A 24,765-nucleotide genomic window follows, 5' to 3' on the forward strand; every position below is an offset into this window, starting at 1 on the left:
GTTAGTGTATACGTGCATGCACATGCATGTGTGTACTGTGCATGTGATTGGCGTGTGTGTGTGTGTGTGTGTGTGTGTACAGGCCCAGTAGCAGTGCTTGTTAGGAAGGCTGGTGGAGTGGAAAGAGTGTATGTGTGTGTGTGGAGCAACACATTATTCCACTCAAAAAGAATTTCCAAAGTCCTTCACTTCACTGATTCTTTGAACATCGACATTCAGAGCTGACATGTTAGACATCAGAACACTGTGGGAGGAGCATCTAATGACCATCTAAGTGTCAGCCAAGCCTATAAATTATCGACTTTTTGTTTTCCCGAGCTAGGCCTGTATTTGTCATTATTTCAGGTCTTCTATTTGCAGTTCATTGTGTAATAGATGCTAATTAGCTGTGAATATAATTTCTAATTAAAGCAGAAGAATACAGAAAAAAATGATGTGACTCCCGGTTACAAAGAGCAGCTCCGTTGACCTAGTTTATGCTTTTATTTGGGACAGTTAGTGTGTGCACAGTCACATTTGCAAATATCTCTCAGAATTCCTTCCTTGTGGACAGGTGAGACACGCCTCAAAAGCAGCAGTGAGAGATATTGAAAACTGCTGATATAAAGCACCATACAGTCGCTAAAGAACAAATTGCACCATTTTTTTTTGACTCAGCACCCTATCTGTTTGCAACAGAGCAGGCCTGAACTGTAAAACTTTTTTTTTTTATTAGTTTCTGTACCTCACCTTTTATCTGAGTCACAGCGGAGTACACTATTAACCTCTGAGCTTATTGAGAAGGGTGTGAGAGGCTGGAAGGATGAGGTGAGCGTGAATTCGATGGAGCATATTTAAAAGGTTCAGTTAAGGTGGCAGGGACCAGAAGGTGGACAGTGGATCTGGTTACCGCCTTGAGGTTTTGTTGTTATGCACCAGCACTTCCCATTTAACTGCATGATCTAGGGCTCTGCTGACGACACCAAACACACAACCCAGATCCATGCCTCACTGCCCTTCTGCACACAGACTGAAGTGCACACAAGCCGTTTTTATGAATGCATTGCAAATATATGGGCACACTGAGACAAGAGTGTGGTTTCACAATTCTTTTCCGTCTGTGCTGGTTTTCTTGATGCAGTGCCACGATTCATAAACGGTGGCTGTCACACTCTCTGGCTCGGGCTCTGTTATCAATATTTTCTTGCTGTGAAAATACACAGCAGCAGCCGCTCTGTGTTGTCATTGGCTGAGAGATATATGAGGTTGCTGTTGGGGGTTAAGAGTTCAAAGGGCAGACAGGAAGTGGGTGTTCCCACAGTGACAGGGCAAGCATGTGTTTGATGGGTCATCCGAATGCTGTGGACAAGCAGTTCCTAATGAGCTGCCATCTCCAGGCAGTCTGGGAAGGTCTTCCACTGAGATTTATGACCCACGTTGTGGTTACTACTTGGATGACACTCCCCCCTGACAAACACCAAAGCATAACCTACTCTGTGGCTTTACTCTTTCCTCTCATAACCTGGGTCATTGCAAATCTCCAATGCTTATCTTTACTGCTACAAGAGATATTCAGAGATATTTAATTCCCTAAAATATTAAAGCTTAAAGATCACTGCAGCATTTTGTCTAATATGATCTGATGTGGTTGTTATAGAGGTGGAGATGTGGTCCATTCTGTCCTTGAAGAAATATTGATTCATGAAATTCCCCATGGGGCACACATGGGCAGACACTAAATAGAGAATGAGGCTGTTGTGGCAAAGTGAAAAAGCCATTAAACATACATTCAAAGAGATAATTCCACATGTAGGCGCTCAGCCACTGTAGGAGAAACACATAATGGTCTTCTGATAATTCTAATTATTGGCTCTCCCACTGCTTCCCTAAAGGCAGAAATGTGTTGATCTACCACAAGATAGCCAGACTGAGCCCAGGGCAGGCACAAACAGCAAGGAGAGCTAGTTTATAATTAATACACACACTATAAAATATGCATTATGGGGTGGATGTGGCCAAATATGGATTTCTGTTTTGATTTTCACTCAGGATAATTGAAGCACTTCTCAGGCAAATCATACTGAATAAGGCACAAGCTTGTAGCCTGTAGTACTAAGAGTTAGGAGCTGCTCTGTGTTCTGTACCAGCTGTTTCTTATTTGTCTCATGCTTGCAGACAATTTGTTAAAGCAAGTCCATCCAATCCATTTTGTGATTTTAATGTCTCCCTTGATATGTATCACTGTGGGCTGAGTTCTCCGACACTGTAGGTTACAAAAATTTTGTGTGCATACCATAGACTGTAAAAATTAATGGACATTGCTACAGTGACATCACCCACTGGTTTGTGGACTGCTGTTCTGAAGCCTTGAGTTTGGCATGTTGAATGTTGCCATCTTGGATTTTTGGAGTCAGAAGTGACCAAATTTGGACAAGAGGGTGGAACTCACCCTAATGCTAGCTGCTAGCTGCTGGCTTGGTTAGCACACTGCATTTACAGTGGTTAACCGTGGAAATACTAATGCTAATCCTAATTTTAATTTTTGCTAGCATAAAACAGGCCTAAAACCATTAAAACAAAATGTACTTACTGGAAAAATAATTAAATTAATTAAATAACATCCACGTCCTTACATGGTCTTTTAGTACAACCAAATGCTGAACAAGATCTTTTTGGGCAACCAAAATGTTAGTTAACTTTCATGAACTGAAAACACACTGAAATACAGACGGCTATGGCGGCACTACTCTGTGAATCTGGGGTTACACCACGGTTACATTACCTAACCAACTTTTTTGCTGAGGTGGAGACTTGCCTGTCACTCAAAGCAGCCATGCCCTTAATTATGCATAACTTTAAGCCTTAATAAAATTTAAACGGATGAGCTATATAAAAATTCACCCCCTGTACAGTTGTCATAAACGGGGAAATTAGCTAAATATAGCTCAAACCGTTTTTTGTAAAAGGCTGTAAACATGTTTATTTCTGCTGCTGTAAAGCTGGGCATTTAAACATGGAGGTCTATGGGGATTTACACGCTTTTGGAGCCAACATCAAGTGGCCATTTGAGAAATTGCAGTTTGTGGCACTTGCATGTTGGCTTCATTTTTTCAGCCCTAGAGGTTGCCACTTGGTGCATATGCAGCGGTGTATGTGTTAAGATAAACTGCCAAAACATGTTTCATGACATTCTGATCATTAAAGGAGAGGATGCAGGGAGAGAGGAAATGAAAAGGCATAAAGCAGCATTTTTACCCCACCCTACTTCCATATTTATCAAACCCACCACAGAGATGTGATGGCTTTTGAATGCTCTTCATCTCGCAACCATTGCCGTGATCACACCAAGTCACATGTGGTTAGAAAGCATCTAACATCTTAACTACTCCATTCTTACCCCTCCATGCACACACACACACACACACACACACACACACATGTTGTCCTAGGTCACTTTTGGGGACTTTCTGGTGACTTACCGCTAGTTGCCCAAACCTTAACCACTGACCCAAAGATCAGCGTTTTACCAATTGGGAGCACTCCCACCCCCCCACACCCCACCACCCCCCCAATACACACACACACGCACAAGAGAGAATTGTGTCAGACTGATTGGCAACCACATCTGCAATCTCTGATTAGGTGTGGAGTAAATGAAGCGCCCCTCTCAGGTATGCATTTCCATAATGTCATGTAATTAAACCCCAGTGTTTTAATAGCTCAGGAATAGGAAGACTCCCCAGGAGACTAGACAATGATGATAGACTTTGCTGAAAACCAGCTTACTATTAGCTTGTTTTGAACTGGCACTGAAACTATTACTTTCATTGCACTGATGATAGATAAATGACAACAAGCTTAACACATTTAAGTCATTGAAAAAGAAACATACAAGAATTTCTTACAACTCATACCTATACATTTACCAATAAAGTCATACTTTTGTCTTTACTACATTTATCCATGCTTTAGAAATGTGAACAGAAAATTTCCCATACTGGTAATAAAAGGCTGTTGTGGAAATGATGCACATTTGAGTTGTGTGGTTGCTGTTGATAGCTGACAGATTCCACAGCTAAACAAAGGCTGGGAGAGCACAAGCATCTTTTTCATCACAGAAAAACCTGGAGAGGTGCTATTGTAAACATGACAGTGGATTGTCAGTACATCCCTGTTTGAGTTGCTGTTTTTGTGTTTGTGTATGTTATGCTCATACTGTATGTGCACTCACACACACATAACAAAAGCCCTTTGATGAAATGAATTCTGCAGTGGGAGAGCTTTCTTTGTCCCGATGCCCACTCATATGTGAGGTGCTCAAATGAAAACAATGCAAAGCCATAATGGTGCCACAGAAAGGTGTGGAAGCTGAGTGAACTCCAGAAGTCCCCTTCCTCATGTAATCAGGGAAATTTAAAAAAAAAAAAAAAACCTGCCAAAGGACTGTGCTGTGATTGGAGAGCTCTCTCTGATACCACATGTTCATTATCTTATGCTTGTGCACTAAAACATTTTTGAGAAATAATAAGCTTTTAATGGGCTAGCGTTGACTGCTAATGATAGCCGAAGCTGCAGCTGGAACTGAAGATCATTAAAGGCATGTTGCAGTGTATGATTCTTCCAATGCCCGCTGTCTGAACTACACTTCAAACACATAGGCTACCTACTTTCAGTAGCATCCAAATTAACAGATGTACTTTAAATCCCCTCTAATCTCTCTCTTGTCATGTGCAACGGATGTCTCCAACTGACAGGTAGAGCAAAATGAAAATAGGTTCATTTTTAATGATACGCTCTCCATTTAAATAGCTCGCTGACATCACCTTCCGATGAACCAGTAAGTCACGACTAATGTTTGAGATTGACGTGAATACAGGGCTAGGTCATACTACCAGCGTTTCTGCACTAAACCATCTTAAACCTGACGACAGTGGAGTTCTACATATCTATGTCACATGTGAGAATGAGAACATGAGAACTCCTTAAGATCACAAACCTTGCACTGAAGAGCTCCTCTCAGCTCATGTCAAACAGTTTGTATGATATGTTTCCATAACAAATGACCAGACCCTGCAGAGCTGTGGTGAAATCTGGATTTCTCTGTTGTACAACAGTAGATACAACTGTCTCAGACTACAGACCACTGTTAGTGTATTTTAATGAACCCTATGTTTTATTGAGCATAACCTCTGTCAGGAGGTTAGGAAGAAAAAAAAACCTGCTATGGAGTGTATCTTGAAATCAGAACCTGACTGAATCACACATGTGTTGCCAACTCTCAAATTTAATATTCAAAGAAAAACACTGCCACATACTTGCCACAATGATCTCTTTTGTCTATCGGAGATAAACAAATTATGGTATCACTTTCTTGTTTCTTCTTATTGTCACATTTGGATGACAGTGGTGTTGTTGGAGGCTACCATCAAAATGCTAAATGTATTGTTAGATTCAGGTATGCAAATGGAATGTGATTACAGGTTTAAATGAGATAGAGACAAAAATGCTGTAATATAACGGCATAATTATTCAAGCCAATTACAGGCTCCTCTTGGCGCTCTATACTGTAGCGCTATCCTCCACTCTTTTTTTCTCTCTGACCCTCCCTACCAGCTACTGCCATGATCACAACAAAACAAAGCAAGACAAGAAAGAAACTCCTCAAATTTAGTTTTCAGTGCTGTTGGAATATACTCCACATTTTGATGAATCTTTGTATTCTGCTCTCAGTCTCAATTCATTAGATGATATAAATGACACGCTTGATAAATTGTATGTAAGAGTTTAGACAGTCACATAGGTGCATTTGTGAAAAACCACACTTGTGCAGTTAAAGAATCCAAACTAAAACATCCAAATAATGCTGACTCTATTGGCTGATGAAGATTTGCTTACTCTTTGAAGTTTACTGACTTGTTTTTTTCCTCTCTTTTCAGCAAACTCAAGTCTTCTGGGAGGAGGGGGAGGTGAGTGAACGCCTTTGTTTTTCATTGTATCATCTCATTGTTTGTTCCTGTGGTATTAAAGCAATTAAAGTTGCACTTATCAGATCTGGCATATGGTACATCTATATTCTTCTGTGTGGCAGACTTTAGTGTCTACTTCGCTCCAAGTGTCTGTGTTAAATGTGGCTGAATGATAAGGCCAAAACATGAGAGTGTAGTGTGCAGAGCAACCATGCACTGTGCCACACTGAGAAATGGTCATTACTTTAGCAGCCTGCCGAAGAACATTATCATCAAAGCAACGGAGGAAATCTGAGGCAGCCAACCGTGGTGTGGGAATAATGGGTAGGGAACTCCAGTAGAATGCTACTGCCCAATCCCACTGTTCTTTTCTGAAATGTGACTTTTATAGTGACATGATTGAGATAATCATTCTTCACCCCAGTAAGACAAGGTTGGGCCAAAATGCACCCAGTTACATGTAGAATGTTAAGTTTGGTTCTGAAGGGGAATTTTTGATGATATGTTGGAATGGTATAACAATGAAAGAAGGTCAGTGCTCCGGCCTTATCTGTTTATCCATCTGTGTTAGCTGTCACTTTGGATGTGTCATTGTCTCCTGACAGCACTCAGTTGTACAGGATGATCCTAACCGATAAGTTAGACATTGGTCTATCTATCAATCTATCTATCTATCTATCTATCTATCTATCTATCTATCTATCTATCTATCTATCTATCTATCTATCTATCTATCTATCTATCTATCTATCTATCTATCTATCTATCTATCTATCTATCTATCTATCTGTCTGTCTATCTGTCTATCTGTCTATCCATCTATATTAGTCTTGTATTAATTTAGCCATAGTTGTGTTTTTTGTAACTGTATATCTAAAGGATAGATGATGAGAGAATATAGAAATATGTAGGTAACTTGTTCCTTATATATATGCAAATTCATGCAAATCACAGAGATCTTCTATATAGTCATTTTTGAAATTCAACAAAAAACAGCATTAGGACAAAATTATGCAGGATGACTCTTCTTTCTGTATTTGTTTATTTGTTTATTTATTTATTTATTAGTATTCGAATGCCTTGCATGAAATGTGAGTCATCAGAGACAAGGGGGAAGCATAAAGCAGCATCAAAGCTGCAGCATAGTTAACTGCGCGGTCCACATGGTGTCCATTAGAGTGTACACAGAGCTGTTGAAATCTTATTCACATCTAATCATGCTGCCTGGAGTGGCCCTCATCTCGCCTGATACGTGGTTAAGACTGCAAACTTTCCAGCCGTCGTTGCATAGCAGTGCAGCATCCCAATCTGTATCAGCGACATAGAGAGGCCCTCAGCGCACAGCGATTTGGAGAACTTCTGTGATTGAGATCAGAGGTCACGAGCATGCGTCTCCATAACCAACCCAGGCCCTGTAAAGCAGGGTATACTGTCCTCCTGATTGGTGTCTGTCTCCGCTGCAGTCGACTCTCGGTATTGATTTGCCACGTACAGAAAAATACAAGAAGCAATTTTCTTTGCTATTATGTTTTCATTATTGTTATTTTGTGGCAAATCATCTTTTTACAGTTCTCTGAATCTTAGAACACACAGCCTTTTTGATTGATCCAGATTCTTCTTCAACTAGATAATAGGTGTTACGGTAATACAGGTCGCTTCGTTTCAACACAGCACCAACAAAAATCAAGTCGCATTTTGCGGCTGTCAACACTGGAACGTGAGATCTTACGTGTCAATTAATGTCATACTTTGGAGGAAAACATTTCAGTTGATTGTGACCTACAGCTGTGCTTATTAACTCCAGAGGAATTCTAATTGTAGCTAGTGCCATTTTTTTGAGAGCAAAGCCTCCTTTCATTCTTAATTGACTTCCAGCGATGCTATTCCTGCCAAGTATACTGGCACAAGATACAAGGTCAATTAACTCTAAAATGCTAAGACTCACATTTTCTCGTGTTCATAATGACCACAGCAAATCTGCGTTATTTTATAACTTCTTATGTGTGCATTCTGGTGTAGCTAGTTTTTGTTTTTCTTAAAGTCATGCTAAAGAGTGAGGAGATGATTATAACCAGCGAGAGATTGCCATTATCTACCAGAGAGCTGAAAATGTTATTTTCACCCTAAAACAAAGCCCTACAGTGTTAGTCTTTTATCTGCACAAAGCCAAGAGAGGTTTTTATCTTCCAGTGTCTTTATCGCTTGAAGGTGGCTGCTAAACCTGCGAAACTGTTCTCTCTGTTCTCACCCCGGCTCTCCCTCCACCTCTATCTGTGGTTTGGCATGTGAGGACCTCCTGCCTTGATGGCGGCGGGGATCGATGTGAAGAGGAGATGTGCTCTCATATACGGCCCTCCTTATCTCCCAGCTGTCTACTCAGGGCTCTGCAGAGGGGAAACTTCACAACAGGATGATCCATCATGCTGGCCTCACACACCTGAGCCATGTTTAGTTCTCTCAGCTCAGGAGGTGGGCATCCTGCCAGTATGTGAAAGCTGGACAAAGTCCTAACTTCATGTATTGAAAGTTAGTTTACCACCTACACACTTTTATGAGTTGGGGTTACATGGCTTTAAGTAATATTTGTTATTCCTCTATATAGTAGGTGTAGGTATGTATCACCTATCTGTATATTTTATCATTAATTCAAGTGTGATGTGCGGTTACTCTAAGCAGTGTGAATAGAGTGGAGATAAGGCCCTGGGTGAGATGTTTCCTGTACCCAAAAACACATTATTATATTCCAAGCATTAAGTTACGGAGACAAAAAAACACTCTAGAAAAGATTCTTATGCCCCGATGCTCTATTAAATCCTTAGAAATCGCTGATGGGAATTCTCTCTGGGTTGTATGTCTTCAGTATTATGTACACAATGGGGTTAACCAAAATAGCACCGTTATCTACGTTAGACATGTTGGTCTCACTGGGATTCCATACATTCATAGAGGGAAATAACAATGATCTCTGATAATAGCATGCTAAATGAGGCCTCTGTGAATAGAGGGTAATTATGAATGGTACCAGGTTGCTCGTGTGATGTGTGTCACAGCATGGCTGGATGCTGGCACAGTCCCAAAAGAATAGACCTAATGTAAACATCATGTTGTCTATCTGTCCTTTCTCCACCAGTTGTCTCTTTCTCACCCACCCACACACACACACACACACACACACACACACACACACACACACACACACACAAGTATGCAAGCGCACACTGAGCCATGTAATGATACCACGAAGCCCCGTGTAGCCAGCGAGAGGGAGCTTCACTTGCCTTTGATGTCTCCATCCAGGAGGGGAATTGGCTCATTAGCATTCTAACCAGAACCGTTGCCCATTTAGCAATAGGCTTTAACTAGACCACCCAAACAAATCGTTCTTCTCAGGTTGGGCCTCGTTTTCTCTGCTCCAGTCAAGCAGCGGGGCACATGCATGGTTGTTTTGTATGGCCTGACTCGGGCTAATTTAGCCACGGGCTGCTAACGCTCACTGAACTCACCAGCCTTTGTCATTGCTTACATAACATAGGCTGTAGCGCTGCGTGCCCCCAGCTCCCCTCCCTCATAAGTTTTCCTAAACAGTGGTGTGAGTCATAGCAAGTTCCAACACAGTCTAATATATGGGATTAATTATGCTTGCTGTGATTATGTCTGGCTGCGGTGGTGCTCATATGGTTCTTTGCTCTCCTCTGTAAGTAAAGCTGTCATCGGATGTAGAGTCACAACGACATGACAAGGCAATGCTTAGTGGCTCTACTGAGAAAATGATGTGAATACAAAAGGCTGTAAATTACAAATCTAATTAACTGAAGGAGTGTAATGTCCTAGCTCTGACCTTTGGATGAAATGTGAGAAGATGTGCTTATAGTAAGTTTATCTGACCACAGAAGCACAACATCAGCATTGCAATTTCAGCAGAACTGCGTAGTAACTGCAGAACCGGCTCGTACTACAACAGAGTGCTCAAGCATGCCTAAAAAAGAAAATGTATACAGTTTCAGACATGTTTGGATAATCCTTTATCAAGATTCCTAAGTGCTTCACTGTGCTTATCTCTGTCTCCATTTGTTATGCAAAGAGCTCTGTTTTCTTTTGCTGTCACCTCCAGGTGAACCATTATCCTCTGTCTGGGTCCTGCCCGAGGCTTGTTTATTGAGTAGATTGGAGGGGACCAGGGCATGGTGCTCTGTGCAGGGGGAGGGAGGGGTCGAGATATAGGATGGTGTTGTGTGACGGGATGGGCTTGATGGCCCTGTGTCCCTGTTGGAGCCACATAAGCTCTCCGGGGGCTCCCAGAACCTCCCTATATGATTAATCATTCAAAGATGACACATTATTCTCATAGCTCATAGATTGCACACTATGCTTGACTGATGGTCCCCAGTTCACAGATGGTAGTAACAGCCATTAGCATAACTTATGACAGAGATAGTGTATTTCCCCATGGAGTAGCCTAAATAATAATAAATAAAGTGATAAATTGAATGCAAAGATTCCTCAGTCAATGCAGCACCCCAGGGATTTACTTATCTTCTCATATTTATTGGGCAGTTAGTTACACTGTGATCTAGGTCCACCTTGTATTTGTGCTAAAATGGTCCCTGTGCTTTTTAAAGTGTGTTTGTGACAGCACCGATATAAATGTGTGTTGAAATAAACTCACAACATAAACACATTTGTACTCTCTCTTTCTGCCTAATGTGAGTGTTTTTACCTCTCTTTTCAATATGTTGTGTTCAGGACAAGGTATTGCATTCACACTCTTCATGCTTGCCTTTCATAGTGTCATCCAGATATGAAGTGCCTTCTTACAATGGCTTGAGCCAGTGACATTCATTTAAATAATTAGAATTTAAAAAAAAAAAAAAAAAATCTTATTTGAATTGGCCCTGTTCTTGCATAAGCAGAGAAGTAATTTTGTAAATTGCAGGCACTTAGTAAAATTATAAAACAACTTAACATTACACATCCCAAGTGTAATGCACGTCTAAGTGAGTTTATGCATTAACACTGCACTGAATGCTACCATTCAAATGTTGCTTTTTTTTAAATGCATAACCCAGTATACTGACTGCACGATATGCAAGAAAACCTTATTACTCCACTCAGCCTCATTGGCAAGACAGAGTATGATCTATAACATCTGCATGGTAGTCTCATACCTTTATGTATTTTTATGGAAGGTGCCGAAAGTGTGTATTAATTACAGTGCCATCTCACCGGACAACTAAAGGGAAACATCAGTCATTAAATTGGAAAAGTATAATGTAAGGAGTACCTCCATGCTGTAAGATCATTCCATCCAATTATAACAGAGATGACGTATTTTAGAGGGCATTCCATTGAATTTAGTAATTAACAAGGTCATTGTATAGACTGCAGTTTGAAGTACCCATGATGGAAATAGCATTTTAGCATGAAAGTTCTCTCTAATGCCGTCACTGTCTCCCTCCTACCCTCACAGAGAACAGTCACCATGAACACTCCCTCCTCCTCCAAACACCAGTGATGGATGGACTAATTGATGCAGAATGATTGGGCCATTCATTTTAACCTACAACAGTGGGTTCCATATTTAGGATTAGCGTTGCATTATAATGGGATGGGAAGAGGAAATGGTCAGGGAGTCAATGAACACTACAGGGAAAGAGGGACAGCTTGAGGAAGAGATATAAGAAAATTAGAGATAAAAGGAATGGGTAGAGAAAGACGCAGGGCTATTATGAGTGCCGGTAACAGGACTGGTCAGTTGTGTAATGCTAAGCTTATGAGACATAAGAGAGTGTTCCAAGGGATTTATGGAGAGGTGTGTATCTGCGAATGAGAGCAAGAGAGAGGGGCATATAGCTGCCACTTGTCCTGGTATCCCTCTCTTAGCCCATGAATCATTCATCTCTGTCCCCATGTATAAATCAAGCTGCCGACCGTCGCCTGCGGCAGTCATGTCATTAGCTAGTTGACGGCATCACTTGATCTCTGGCACCGCAGTGCGGGCGAGGGAAAGGGCCTAACTTTAAACAGCACACATATCAGCATATCAAACTGTATGGAGCTTTCAGTGTCTGGCGGTGGTGTAGCAAGCTTTGTGGAGCTTACTAGGACCACACAGAGACAGGCTTACTCAAAGAGACGTTTCTCCTCTGACACTCACAGTTGCACTTCACTATCAAACTGACAGTTTCATGAAAACCACTCTAGAGTGCGTGTATGTGTAATGCAGAACTTTCAGAAAGTGTGTAATATAAGTTGTATTTTAGTGTATTGTTGATTGCACTTGACAGCTGGATTTTCCTGCATGTGTAAACAGATTTACACAACAGATTGAATGAATTAATGATGACATGCGTTCCAAGTGTTTGAAAATATGTCATAAGTTGACTACATGGCTCTTGTTGACATGGAAATATATGTTTTTTTATTTTTCTCAAGCATTAAAGAGTATTAATACCTGTGGTTTTCAACCTATTATAGCTTTCAATGCATTTAATACTCCAGCAGATACTAGGGGGAGAAATAGAGTGGTATTTGTGATGGAGAATAGCACCAGAGATTCTTAGTACTCTACCCACCTATTTTCAGTATAATTGTCACACTGACACCAGGTCTGCCTGCCAGTACTGCCTTTCACCACTGAGGGGGTCATTCGAGGTGGAGGACTTCACTCTTTTAGAATCTTTCACATCGTATATTGTACCAGAGGACTGAGAAAGTGTGGCGCCTTATCAGTTTGAGTGGCTAGCTCTGCCGGCTGAAGCTCAAAACCTTGGAGCAGTAGCCAAGCCTCAAGGCAGCTGAGGTTAGGGACATCTCTGAGCACTGTTACATTTTGGCTTACAGTGCTGGTAAAGAACAAATTTTCAATTATTTTTTTTTCAATTTGTTTATAGAACTGTTATATGAGCATTTATGTTTATGTTTTGAAAGCATTGATATGTACGTTTTGGCATGCATTTTTCTGCTTTTGCGTGCTTTCAAGTATGCCTGCAAGGAAACAGCACAAGCATACAGTAGGCCACCTCGACTTCTTAGAATCATTTAGTTGAAAATAAATATATGTGATATTGCAGTCGGGTCCTCTCCTTCCCTCCGGGCTGCTGCTGTAACCATATTGCAGCTGCTTGTTTTCCTTTGTGTTTGACCTCTGCAGCCTCTTTTGCTCTCGCTTTCTCTCTCGCTCTCTCAGAGAGGAAAGGTGGCCTTTGACTTCAATCACGGGATAGGAAGAGTGATATTCTTCACTCTCACAGCATATTGCGTCCATTTTGTATATTTCAACCACTTACTAATTCACATGCTTTTGTTCAACAAAGGTCTCAGACAGCAGTTTAAGGATCGTCCACCTTATTCTGTCTCCCCTCATTGTACACAACGTGAAAATACCACCACAGGGCTTGAGAAGTGGGTAAGAAAATGTCAATTTAGTTCTCTTCCACATTGCGTCCCCCCAACTCCCCTCCCATGCACCAGAATTTCTGGGTCAGTTGTTGAGAATTTAGACAATTCAAAGCATTACCAGCCCCAATGTCAGAGCATATTTGTGTCCTGCACAGGCTTCACTGTGGCTGTTTTGGGGGTAGATCCTGCATTCGGTCTGTCCATTTTCTTTTGCATGCATGTGTCTGTGTGCGTTCCCATGACAGTGTGTGTGTGTGAGTGTGAATGTGACTGTGCGCACATTTGCTTGCGTGATGGCATGTCTGTGTGTCCGTCTGAATTTGCAAGTGTGTGCATGTGTGTGTGTGATTCTTATTCTGGGATAACTGGACGCTGAGCTGTCTTGTCAGTTGACTCAGTGGTCAGTTTTGGTCCCGCTGCCCCCAGCAATGCAGGATGGAGTGATGAGATCTGACAGACGGGGACAGTTCTTAGCAGGGCACTACCCCATCCCATAGTCTCACCAATCATAGCAAGGCTACTACAAGGACATCACAAGAGGCTCTGAGAGCTTAGCCACATGCTCACAAATGATTCAGAGACATTTGACTTGCCAATATACCAATCATATGAACCCTATTATTTTCAAAATGTTTACTGGGATTGCATGAAATCTGATGCTGAGATTGTTGCAAAGTGTATATTTGGAGGACAGGACACTTCCAATAAAAATAATAATAATAATAATAACAGGTGGGACGAAAGGTAAACAGAAATGGAAAAATATACATATCACCATTTAACAAATTCAGTTTTATTGATGCACAACCTGAACTGGATGCTGAGGCACTTTGAAATATGAAAGAGGTCTAGTATCAAAAATATAGTCTTTGTTTGTTTTCTTTTGAAGTTGAATGAAAATTAATTTCTTAACCCAGGGGTTCCTTCCATGCCATCCACTCTCTATATCTAACAGCAGAGAGGGTAATTGAGGAACCAGTGGAGATCAATGGAAGAAATTAGCGGGACATTGCTATTACACCGAGCTATTAAATCAATAAACAGCCACCAGGCCAGGCAGAATTACCTTGTCCTATGTAATGTAAATTACATCCATTTTTCTTTGGACATAATAATAGTATCACTGTATTATACATATACATACTATATATAGTATACATACACATATTATTTTCTTAAATTAAGTCTGTATTTCCTATGTTGTTTGCAGTATACAAGCACTCTGCTGTACGTGTGCTGAGCCCGGGTGTGGTTTGGTTAAGTATGATTAAATACAATTGTTCTCTTTCTGTTTCCGGTTGCAATTTGGAACATGAGACCACACAGGATTGGAGGGAGGGAAGCTACAATAACTGTTACCACCAAATAGGTGTGGTAGCACGTGTTCTGTTTAAACACTACAGTTATAACATTATGAGATCCATTCCTAGATGTGAATGTACCGTGTACCATTCCGGTATGTTAACTAGAGCTGGCTCATACTACCTGCTTTACAGTAAAGGTACACATGCACACCGCAGGACTGAGGACTGTACTGCTTAAACAGTGCATGCCATAATTCCACTAACCACTGTGCATGACAAAAGCATAAATGAAAAAACACACAGAGCGCTGATTGCTCTCGAGTACCCAGTGTTTACACTAGCGTTGGGGTGGTTTATGGATCTGAGGCTTGAGTGCACTGATAATAGTGGTTTAAGTAGTCTGAACTTCTGTATCTGTGGGTGTAGAAGAAGGAGCATATTCATGTGAGCATCGCAGCTGGTTGGTGGCTGATTAGTGGCACTTCTTTGACACTTCCTGTGCAAAGACTGACCTGCTATGGTGGCCTTTTGCCAACTAGTAACAAACTGTCAAGCTTTCTGCATCTCTCATGGGGCAGCCTAGTTAGCTCTGTCTGACAAGCCGCTTGCCTACAAGTGAGGTTTCAGCCCAGGGAGGGCAGAGCAAGCTCCAGAGAAAAGCTGTCATCTTTTTGTCAGACCACAAGGAAGAGGAGGAGTTTCTCTCTCCTCTCTCCTTCTGTCTCTCTGTCTCTCTCTCTCTCACCCTCTATCTATCTTTTGCACTGTATTGGCCTGTTCCCCTGGTGAAGATCTTCACTTTCCAAGTGCCTGTTATGCTCCTCTCAGCCTGGCTGTGCAGAATAAACAGGCGGGTGTCAGAGGATGAAACGTCAAGCGTCCCCCAGGAGCTGGGTCCGTTGTTGCGTTAACCCCCTCACTGTTTCCTCCTGAGGGCAACAGCAGCCATCCCAGTATGCTAGCTGAGAGTGACACAGAGACAGCCAGTTGGACGAGGTGAAAGACGCTCCATGTGTCCTTCCTGAGGGAGAGATGAGCGTTTATACCGCAGGGATGATGCCCACCACTCCACCTAATCCTCTTTTCCCAGACACTTCATTATCACTTGCACACTGCAGCCGCAGTGTGTGTGCACAGACAGATCTCTGAGGAGAGCCACAGAATCTCACGTAAAGGTGGAGAGAGAGAGAGAGAGAGAGAGAGAGAGAGAGAGAGAGAGAGAGAGAGGAAGAAGAGTGAAAAAGGTGAGAAAAATGAGGGGGGAGAAAGGTGGTATGAAGAATGACAGAAGGATACACAGAGTAAAAAAAGTGCAGTGGAGGTAGAGAACAGATGTCAGATGTAGTAGGTTATAGTGAGAAGAAAACAGTTTGTGTAATGTCTTCTCATTTTCCTTTGCATATTCATGTATTTTCATTACAGAAGCAAGAAGCTAGCAAAACTGAAAAGGAGTCAGGGGAAAACAGGTCCTCTCTTCATCAAACACCCCAATTTATCAAATATAATACAGTGTTTTGTCAATTAACTAACTTAATATTGATCAACATGTTTATATTTGGAAAAAAAAGTCAATTTGAGGTAAAACACTTTATTAGAATTATAATTTTATTAAACGTGCCATTCCATGCGTAGCATCCATTCTGGGTGCAAATCTGCAGATAGAGAGGTTTCAGATAGGAATTGAGTTTGCAGTTTACACAAACCACTTAATACTGGTATATTTGTTCCTTTCTGTGTTAGGCATGTGCAGAGAGGTGTCTGCTGGGAAGAAGATTAATTTCTGAGTGGGAGAGTGCAGCAAAGCTATTTGAGCCCACTGAAACATGTTGGCTCTCTACTGTGAGACTCGCATTAGCACATGCCATAATTGATGGAGGAGCATACTTAGCAGTAATAATGGGCATTATAGGGGGTGGTATCAAGACATTATTTTCAGAAAGCTCTAATTAAGCTTTTTGCTGTGGCTTTGGCGAAGCATTGACTGTCCAGTATCATCAGGAAGGCTTTCTACGCTTCTGATAAACACACTGCTTGCCAATCAGTTTGTTCTGGGCCTCCCATGCGCAGGGAAAATAAACAAGTTCATCAAACAGTGAGAGACAGAGCTCCTCTCCACTGACTCTAGTCCTGGCCCTGATGAAACAGCAATCAGCTCAGTACCATAGGGAGCCATTGTGTTTACAGTCGGTGGGTGGATAGACTGCTGCTAGCTCGGGGAGATTAGACCTTTGAGACCAGCTGGGACATTCCCACCACCAGTCAGCTCCACCTGTGAAATTGCAAAGAAGACCCTGTCCCTTCCCCTCAACCTCCACAGCCATTGGGGTGATCAACACCACACTGATGTTTTCCCAAGGCTCTTCAGTCATCTCAGTATTGGAGGGGGGGGGAGCCTGTATACACGTGAGTGTGTGACTCTCTTGGTGGTGGTACAACAAGGCACACACAGCTGTAGTACTGATCTTAAGTGTGTGTGTGTTTGACCCAAAGATCAAGATGTGGGTGTGTTAGGGGTCAGGCAGAGAAAGCAGTTGACCTTGATGGCATTTCTCCAACAACTGTACCGTCACCTCCAAGTTCACTTCCTCTCTTGCCAATTGTTTGAAATGTTATATTAGCATTTTGAAAATTCCTTGGCAATGCTCCAAAGATTAGGCACACACTTTTCCACAGTTGCTGTTCTCAGACACTGTGTTCTGTGTACTACATAAAAAGTAAAGGATAAACCGTGAACAGGAGCCTCAGCTGACAGCCCCTGGAAGGTGTTTCTCCCCCCTCAGTGGGCAGCGGAGAAAACCTCAGCAATGACAATAACAGAATGCCAAAACACGGATTGGGCCAAATGAGCTGTGAACGCAAACAAAGTAGCGGATTTGTTCTGTGGCGTTCGGGGTGGACATGTGTCCCCTCCGCACATTAAATATTGCACACAGCCTTACTGACGAACAGGCACGAAGAGAAAAGGGAAGAATAATTATGGAGAGATAAAGGACAAGACAGAAAGACAGAAGGTAAAGAGAGCAAACAAAGCAGTAATGACGATGTCAGCTCAAGGATGTGTATGTTAATCATTCTTGCGCTGCAGTGTTTGAGAGTGTTTGTGTGAGTACGCTATTTGTCTGGATCCCACCTGAGATTTGTCATGCCTTGTGGTAAATTTTTGAAGCGTGAGCTACACCAGTGGAATGATTGTTCCGTTTTGTCGTCCCCTTGAGAATCTTATCTTTTTTTGGTCTGTTTATAACTGTATTTTTAAGTTTGTGTCATACTTATCTTTGGGTGTCTCTGTTTCTATGTGATCTATGTGTTTTTCCCAGACCAGGCAGGCTGCCCACACTGTTAAATGTTTTATTTACTCAGCCTTGATGAGATAAGAGCCATGTGTTTTGGAATGTCCGTCTGAGGACATCAGCATGCCTCTCTGTGTGTGTATCCTTCTTTTAAGTGCTGATTGGTCATTTGGCATCCGTCCCCCAACACCTAAATGGACTGTTAGAGCAACTCAGGAAGGTCATAAACATAAGCAGCCGATGGCTTGGTTGGTCTGAGAGGGGGAAAAAATCCTAATAATACACAACTCTTTTGAATCGTTCCACTGGGCTATTCTACAATTGGATTTTCAAACTTTTAAGTGTATTACTGTTTAGCTCGGAGGTTTATGTTTTGAAGGGCTGGACTGTTGTGTATATTACATTGTTTTACTTCCTCCCTTCCTCCGCATTTGACTTAGGCAGCCCAGCTAAGGAATCAAAAGGGCCAAACTGCATGGAAAATGGATCTGTGCTGGGTGGCTTGTTAATTCCCTGGTGTGCCTCCTGAGGTGAATTGCTCTCGATGCGGACGCTGCCTTTGATCATTCACAAAGCATGTCGCAGCAAGGTCTGCACCGGCACCCAGCAGATGGTCATTAAATCATGCGTTTTATTTTACTGGGGCTTTTTAAATTCCTGCAAGATCTGTGTGCTTTTATTGCTACCATTTAGGATGGCTACCATGCTGATTAGAAACATGCAGGGGCTTTTTGTGAGTATGCCAATGGACCTGATGGAAAAACAATGTGCATACTAACATTGCATTAATTCTAACTCAACAGTCTTTCTCCTTTGCAGGGTTTATTTTACTCTCAGAGCACACAGAAGCGTGAGTGTTAGACTGGATTAGCCTGTGAATTTTTATTGATTACCGGAGGTGCTCTAAGTACTTTAGTATGAGTTCTTAACATTTATTTTTCTTCAGTATGCATGGAAAGGTCTACACATAATGTAAGTACTGTGAAGTGTAGTGTGGTCTCGTATAGGGAAACTACAGTTTCTATGCCATCAGATCCTACAGAACCTAGTTCATCATCTGGGTGATAATGGCAGATTTCTCTCCTCCAGTCAACTGTGGTCCAGAAGCTTGTTAATCTTAGTGTCAGTCAGCGTCATGGAGACTGAAATGCCTAATTACCTTTGCATGATTGGCTACTGAGCAGAATAGGAAATCCACCTTAATGATGTATGTCATCTGGTAGGCATTTAAATCGCTGACCTCCGCCGGCTACCTCAGTAAGGCAAGAAACAAATGATCAAATCTTCTCAAATTGATTATGGTTTGGGTCTGTAGGCATAGAAGTAGAAAGCTTGAGAGTACAACTCAATTGAAGTAAATAATGAAAAATGTTGATATAGAATTTTTTTTTCGTAACAATGTGTACTTCATCTGCGAACTGTGCCGGCTAGTTTGTGGTTTGGTGGGATGTTGCTGCTCACTGTATTGGGTCAAAACTGGGTTTCTTCAACATGGCTGTTTATCTCAGCATTTATCTTATATTCTTGTATATCTAAAGATACATGTGTGCCATAACCTGCTCCAGTATGAATATGTATTCATTTGCTTCAAATGTAAATCCTAATTGCAGTTCAAAATTGTTGCAAATGAAATCCTCTGGGGCAAACACCCCCACAAACTCCAACATCAAATCATATTGTTGTTATTTTGGAGCAAGAATTGAGCTGCACCATATACCCTTTGCTACTTCTTTTATATTAACAGGCTAGATGAGGGACAAAGGCTGTGTATTATATTGGCATGGGGGCCAAAGTTCCTGACATGGCAATTTGCTGTCTTTTCTTTTGGGTGACTGGTGACAATAGGCCGCTGTAGGCTCATTCGAGTCCCCGTGTACTGCAGTGTGAAAGCGGCTTGGCTTTTTGCCCTTAGGGTCAGCGCGGGATCTCAAACAGCACAACTGATGAGCACTAATCTGGCCTCCTTGGCAAACACAACCCTTTCTCTGTAACCTTCAAGCCGTGAAACACAATTTACAGAGGTGGCGGGGGGTCGAGAGGACCACGATGTCAACAAGCAAACGGGGGAGGGTTTTCAGAGTGTACACAACACTCAGTCAGTGCATTTACATGCACTGTAGCAATCTGATGATATCCTGCTTTCAAGAGTAGTCTGATTTCAGAAATATAGGAATGTCTGTGTAAATGACTGAATTGATTAGGAAGTATTATAAATTAGGATGTAACTTGGAATTGCAATGAACACTTATTTGTAAATCTTGTCCAGTTTTGTTTGTGCAGTTGTTATTTAACTGGCATAAATATGTTGATTCGCCTCTGTGGTCATTTTTCATTTTTGAGGTTGTATTATTACATTATATTGTAAGATGTCTCTAATATTCTCTCCATCCATGTATGCAAAGGGGTGGACAAAAAAAACCCACTAGAAACAACTTGAAAAAACCTTTATAGTAAAAATCCTTGTGAAGTAAAATAAGAAATGACTATATAATCAGAAATTGATGGAGCGAGTAGTGTCATTGCAAATATGAGTAAATAAAAAATGAAAACTGTGATGACACTCCTGTGTCCTGTGTATTAGATTAGTTTTACTTCTTGTTGCTGTCAATGCATATAAATATGTATCAAATAATAAATAATGTATTAAAGAAAAAGATGTTCATGTTCTAGGTTTTGCTATTATGCTGGCAACAGATAATCAACATGCTATCAGAAGATGATATCAGAAGTAGAACAGATTATGTCTGTTTTTGTCTTTTTCATTGTATCCATTTTGACAAGGGCTTTATGTTAACTCCTTATTTGATATTCATGGAAATGTCTACACCTGCACATATCTGTAAAGAACAGCACTCCCCTCATGCAGCTAATACTGAAGTTGATTAAAGAATTTAAATGGTCCATTTAACCCCTAACACAGGCAAGGCCTACCTGTGTGATAGTACCATTACTTTGCAGTAATTCCTGCAGGCACCAGCTCGAATTGATCCCCTCTCAGCCATCAGGAAGTTTTAGTGCTGCTATGTGTGTGCTCAAAGCCCAGTTTAATAAAGCTAGCCGGTCACGAGCCGTTAAAGCAGAGGAGAACAATAAATAAACAGACTTGCTCTGTCCAGCTCTATTCCTTCCCCCCCCTCTTCTTCCTCCACCATACCTGCATCCAACCACATGGTGGATGTGCTCCATGCAGAGAGACCTGCAAATCACTGAACCCCTAAGTACTTGCATTCAGACAGCACAGCAGGGTGCCCAATCTTAAGAGGACTTGATTGTCTCCTTTGGAAAACAGGAACACAAAATATTAGAATTAAATGTTTTGTTTCTTTTATCGACCACGGCATACTGCTTACAACATTGATGTTTTTTTATTATTATGCATAAGCAGGGTGGTAGGGATGTGATATGAGACTGCTGCCACAACACAGGCCATCAGCAAGGCAGATTGATGTTGAGGGGCCTGGCTGATGGAGATAGAGTTTATCTGCTGCAGGCTGGGATATGAAATCTAATCACATGAGTGCCAGGTGAGAAAGTGCAGCCACAGATGAGCCACTAACGCACACCATCACGCTTGTATTCAACAAATAGCGAGGAATTTCTCTCTGCAGGGTTGAGACAGGCGATAAGACAGCCTCAGACAAGAACTCTCTTGCTCCATAGATCTGTCTTTCAGAGAGAGCAAAGAGAAATCGAGTGAGAGGAGATGGACAGAAAAAGCATTAGAGAGAGAAGGTTGCAAGAAAAGGTCATGGATGGAAAATATAAAAGAATTATCCGAAATAAGAGCACTTAAAATACTCTCGGCTGCCCAAAATAATGAATCTCTGTGGCCTATTATTTTTTGGCATTGTTGATTCTCCACAGTGATTGGAATGCTGACCTGATGATCTGTTTTTCTCTTTGCTCTTGGCTGTGGTCAGTGAGTGGCTTCCAAAACACAACACCATGTAAAATAAGTGAGAGTTATAAAACACTCTTCATTGTTGAATAATGGATTTTTGTTTTGCATTGTACATCCCCCCCAGTACACACAAAGTCCCCTATGCATATGCGTTAACCTAAGGTTCACCTAGAGATCAGCACTGTTGCAGCTGGCGGTGCTTTCAGTCGTGTGTGCTTCAGTTATACTGATAGACACCACAAATGAGATTTTAGTGCTCTTCAATTTCTCAGGTACTAGTCTAGCCTACTCTTGTATTATTTGAGTCAAACATTGTGCATCATCTCGGTTTTTTAAATCACCTGCATTTTTTATTGTGCTACATTTTATTTGCGAGACACTATAACATCTTTAGTGGACATACTTGTATTTTAGGCATAGCCACTATAGCCCATGGTCAAAGGACATATACTTATAAAGGCTAAAGCAATTGTTTTTGACTTAATGTGATATTGGTGACTGACTGGTGGTTATCTCAATTCATTAAAGGAAAATTGTGGCTGTTGTGACTCCATGCTCCATGCCCCAACTTTGGAAACTAGCACTTACGCAAAATGACAAGCTACGTGAGCCTTAACATAAAGTTTACATGGATAATTTCAAATACTTGTCTCTAAGTTTGACTGAAAGTAAACACAGAAAGTAGCCCCCTTGAATGCCCTCTATGGCTAACTGCATAGGGATCCTTTAATAATAATAATAATACTGCTGTTTTCCTTTTACACAAGCTTATGCTGGACATGTATTAAAAATCAGCCACGAAAGCCACAAAAATCAGCCACAAAAGCCATAACATGTTTTTGGGATGGCTATGATTACAGTCCTTGTTGCTACTAAATCCCACTGTTGGCCAAGGCAGTGTGTAGACCACTGCACGTTTCCTCTGGTTTATGGAGCAGCCAGCTGCTTTTGCTTCACCAGGAAGGCGTAACATGTCCAGACGTTCACACTATCCTCTCAAGATTCCACTGCCCTCTACACAGGCGTCCTGACCTACATGTAAGAGATGATAATGCAGTGCCAAGGACATGATCCCCTGCTGGCTTCCCACTGACAAACACTCCCAAATGTGTTTGATGGAGCACCTGACCAAGAGAGACAACAAACTCAAAAGTTTTAACCTGTGAATCTTTATTCCCCACTCAGACCTCTCTGTATTTCTGAGTATACCAGTTTCTTATCATGTCCTGCAGCTCTCTTGCTCATGCTCGATAGTGAGACCTGACATGAAAATAAAGCATGTGAAACACACCAAAGACGTTCTGTTTTCTTGTGGATGGTTAAAACGTTTGTGACTGACTGGTTTTGTTAGTTGTCTTTGTGTGTTGTTGTTTTGTGCGTGACAGGTTCATTTGGAGTTTACTTAACTGTGTTATGTTAATACATAATACATTCAAAATTCTGAATTATTTAACCAGTTATACAGTTCACAGTAGAATTTGGTCATGAACATATTCTAACTGTTGTAATTGAAGATGGTTTGATAATAGGTTACTGTGTGTAATGTGCAGCTTCTCACTAAACATCACCGTTGTATCACTGCAATCCCTGCAAGAACACCTTCTCATGTATTGGTGCACTAAATCTCTGTCAAATAGCTCTCCATAATTTCATTTTAACATATTGTTAGCACCCATTTTCAATTGTAAATGTACCTGGAGATTACTTGTGACATACATCATCTTGTGATGCACCTGGATACATCATCAGTGGTGTTGCCTGGGGTCATTGGGTGTTTCTTGGTCTTTCAACAAAATGACACTCTCACAAGGGCGACCCAGCCAGGGTTGATCAAGCCCCAGCTTGTGTCTAGGTAGGACTACCCCACCCATGGCTCTTCTCTTCTGATCCTCAGCCCCTGTGATGCCCAGCATGGTGTAGGCCCTGCAGAGGGACTGGCCTGCGAACCATCTGCATCCCACCTTAATGGGCTCGCACCTTGCTCGCCACCCGTTGCTTTGGCATTCTTCCACTAGTTCAGCATATTTTGCCCTCTACCTCTTGTTGGCCACCTCAATGCGGTTCTCCCACGGTTCCAAAAGTTCCAAAAGAATGAGCTGCTCGGAGGTGTGCCGCTACCCAAGCCAGCCCTTCCATGAGAAACTGTGTCCACCAGTAGCTGTAAAATCTACGGCCTCTGCTGCCCTCTACTTCTACGACTAAGAGGGACCAGAGAATCCGTGGGAGGATGCCATGTTGGTATATACAGGCCTTACACTTGCCAGGTAGGCCTGACTTGTCCACTGCAGCTAGCCAGGCTTCCAGCTCTTGGTTGGTCACTCAGATGGATGCTGTGTCTCTCAGGCTGCACACCTTTCCCAGCCTCTTCACTGGTTTCTCAATGATGGATGGTATCTGGGTGCTGCCAAGTGTGAAGCAGAACTTGTTGATGGTCTTTTCTTTTTTCAGCACCAGAGACCTGGACTTCACAGGCTTGAAGTTCATGTGAGCCAAGGTGATCAACACCTCAAGGCCCCTCAGGATCCACCTGCTCAGTGGGACAGATGTTACTGTCACATTTCAGGTCATCCATAAAGGCCCTAATGGGCAGTTGTCAGACACTGGAGTTGGTGAGGGACCCTCTGCACTGAACCTCAAAAGCCTTCGCCGGTATATTCAAAAGGGTCACTGAAATGGTACATCCAGTGTGAAGTTGTGGTCCCAGAAGAAACTCTCAAACTGAAGCTGTTGTCGTCATCCAAAATGAGGTCCTCCTCCCTCGTCTCCCTGAACCGCCACCTTATGCTCTTCAGCTCTTGCCTGTGCTGGTGGATCAGCTTCAGATGCTTGCTGTGGGTTCTTCCTCTTAGAAGATGTAGAACCATCACTGCCCCGTCGCTTTCCGGGCTGTCCGCTGTCTCTCCAGCTGTCACTACTCTGTTCTTGGC

The 24,765-nt window shown here is 41.9% G+C and overlaps 1 protein-coding gene across 7 annotated transcripts in view; it reads left to right on the plus strand.

The window, feature by feature from the left end:
• Nucleotides 1–24,765, plus strand: part of macrod2 (mono-ADP ribosylhydrolase 2) — a 423,023-nt gene that overhangs the window by 123,295 nt on the left and 274,963 nt on the right. For all 7 annotated transcript variants that reach the window (XM_044372372.1, XM_044372373.1, XM_044372374.1 and 4 more), the window contains exon 4: nt 5,916–5,945. In XM_044372372.1, coding sequence (XP_044228307.1) covers nt 5,916–5,945 — 30 coding nt within the window. The remainder of the gene's footprint in view (nt 1–5,915; nt 5,946–24,765) is intronic.

The sequence above is a fragment of the Thunnus albacares genome, chromosome 14 (genome assembly GCF_914725855.1).
Source record: "Thunnus albacares chromosome 14, fThuAlb1.1, whole genome shotgun sequence".
Lineage (NCBI taxonomy): Eukaryota > Metazoa > Chordata > Actinopteri > Scombriformes > Scombridae > Thunnus > Thunnus albacares.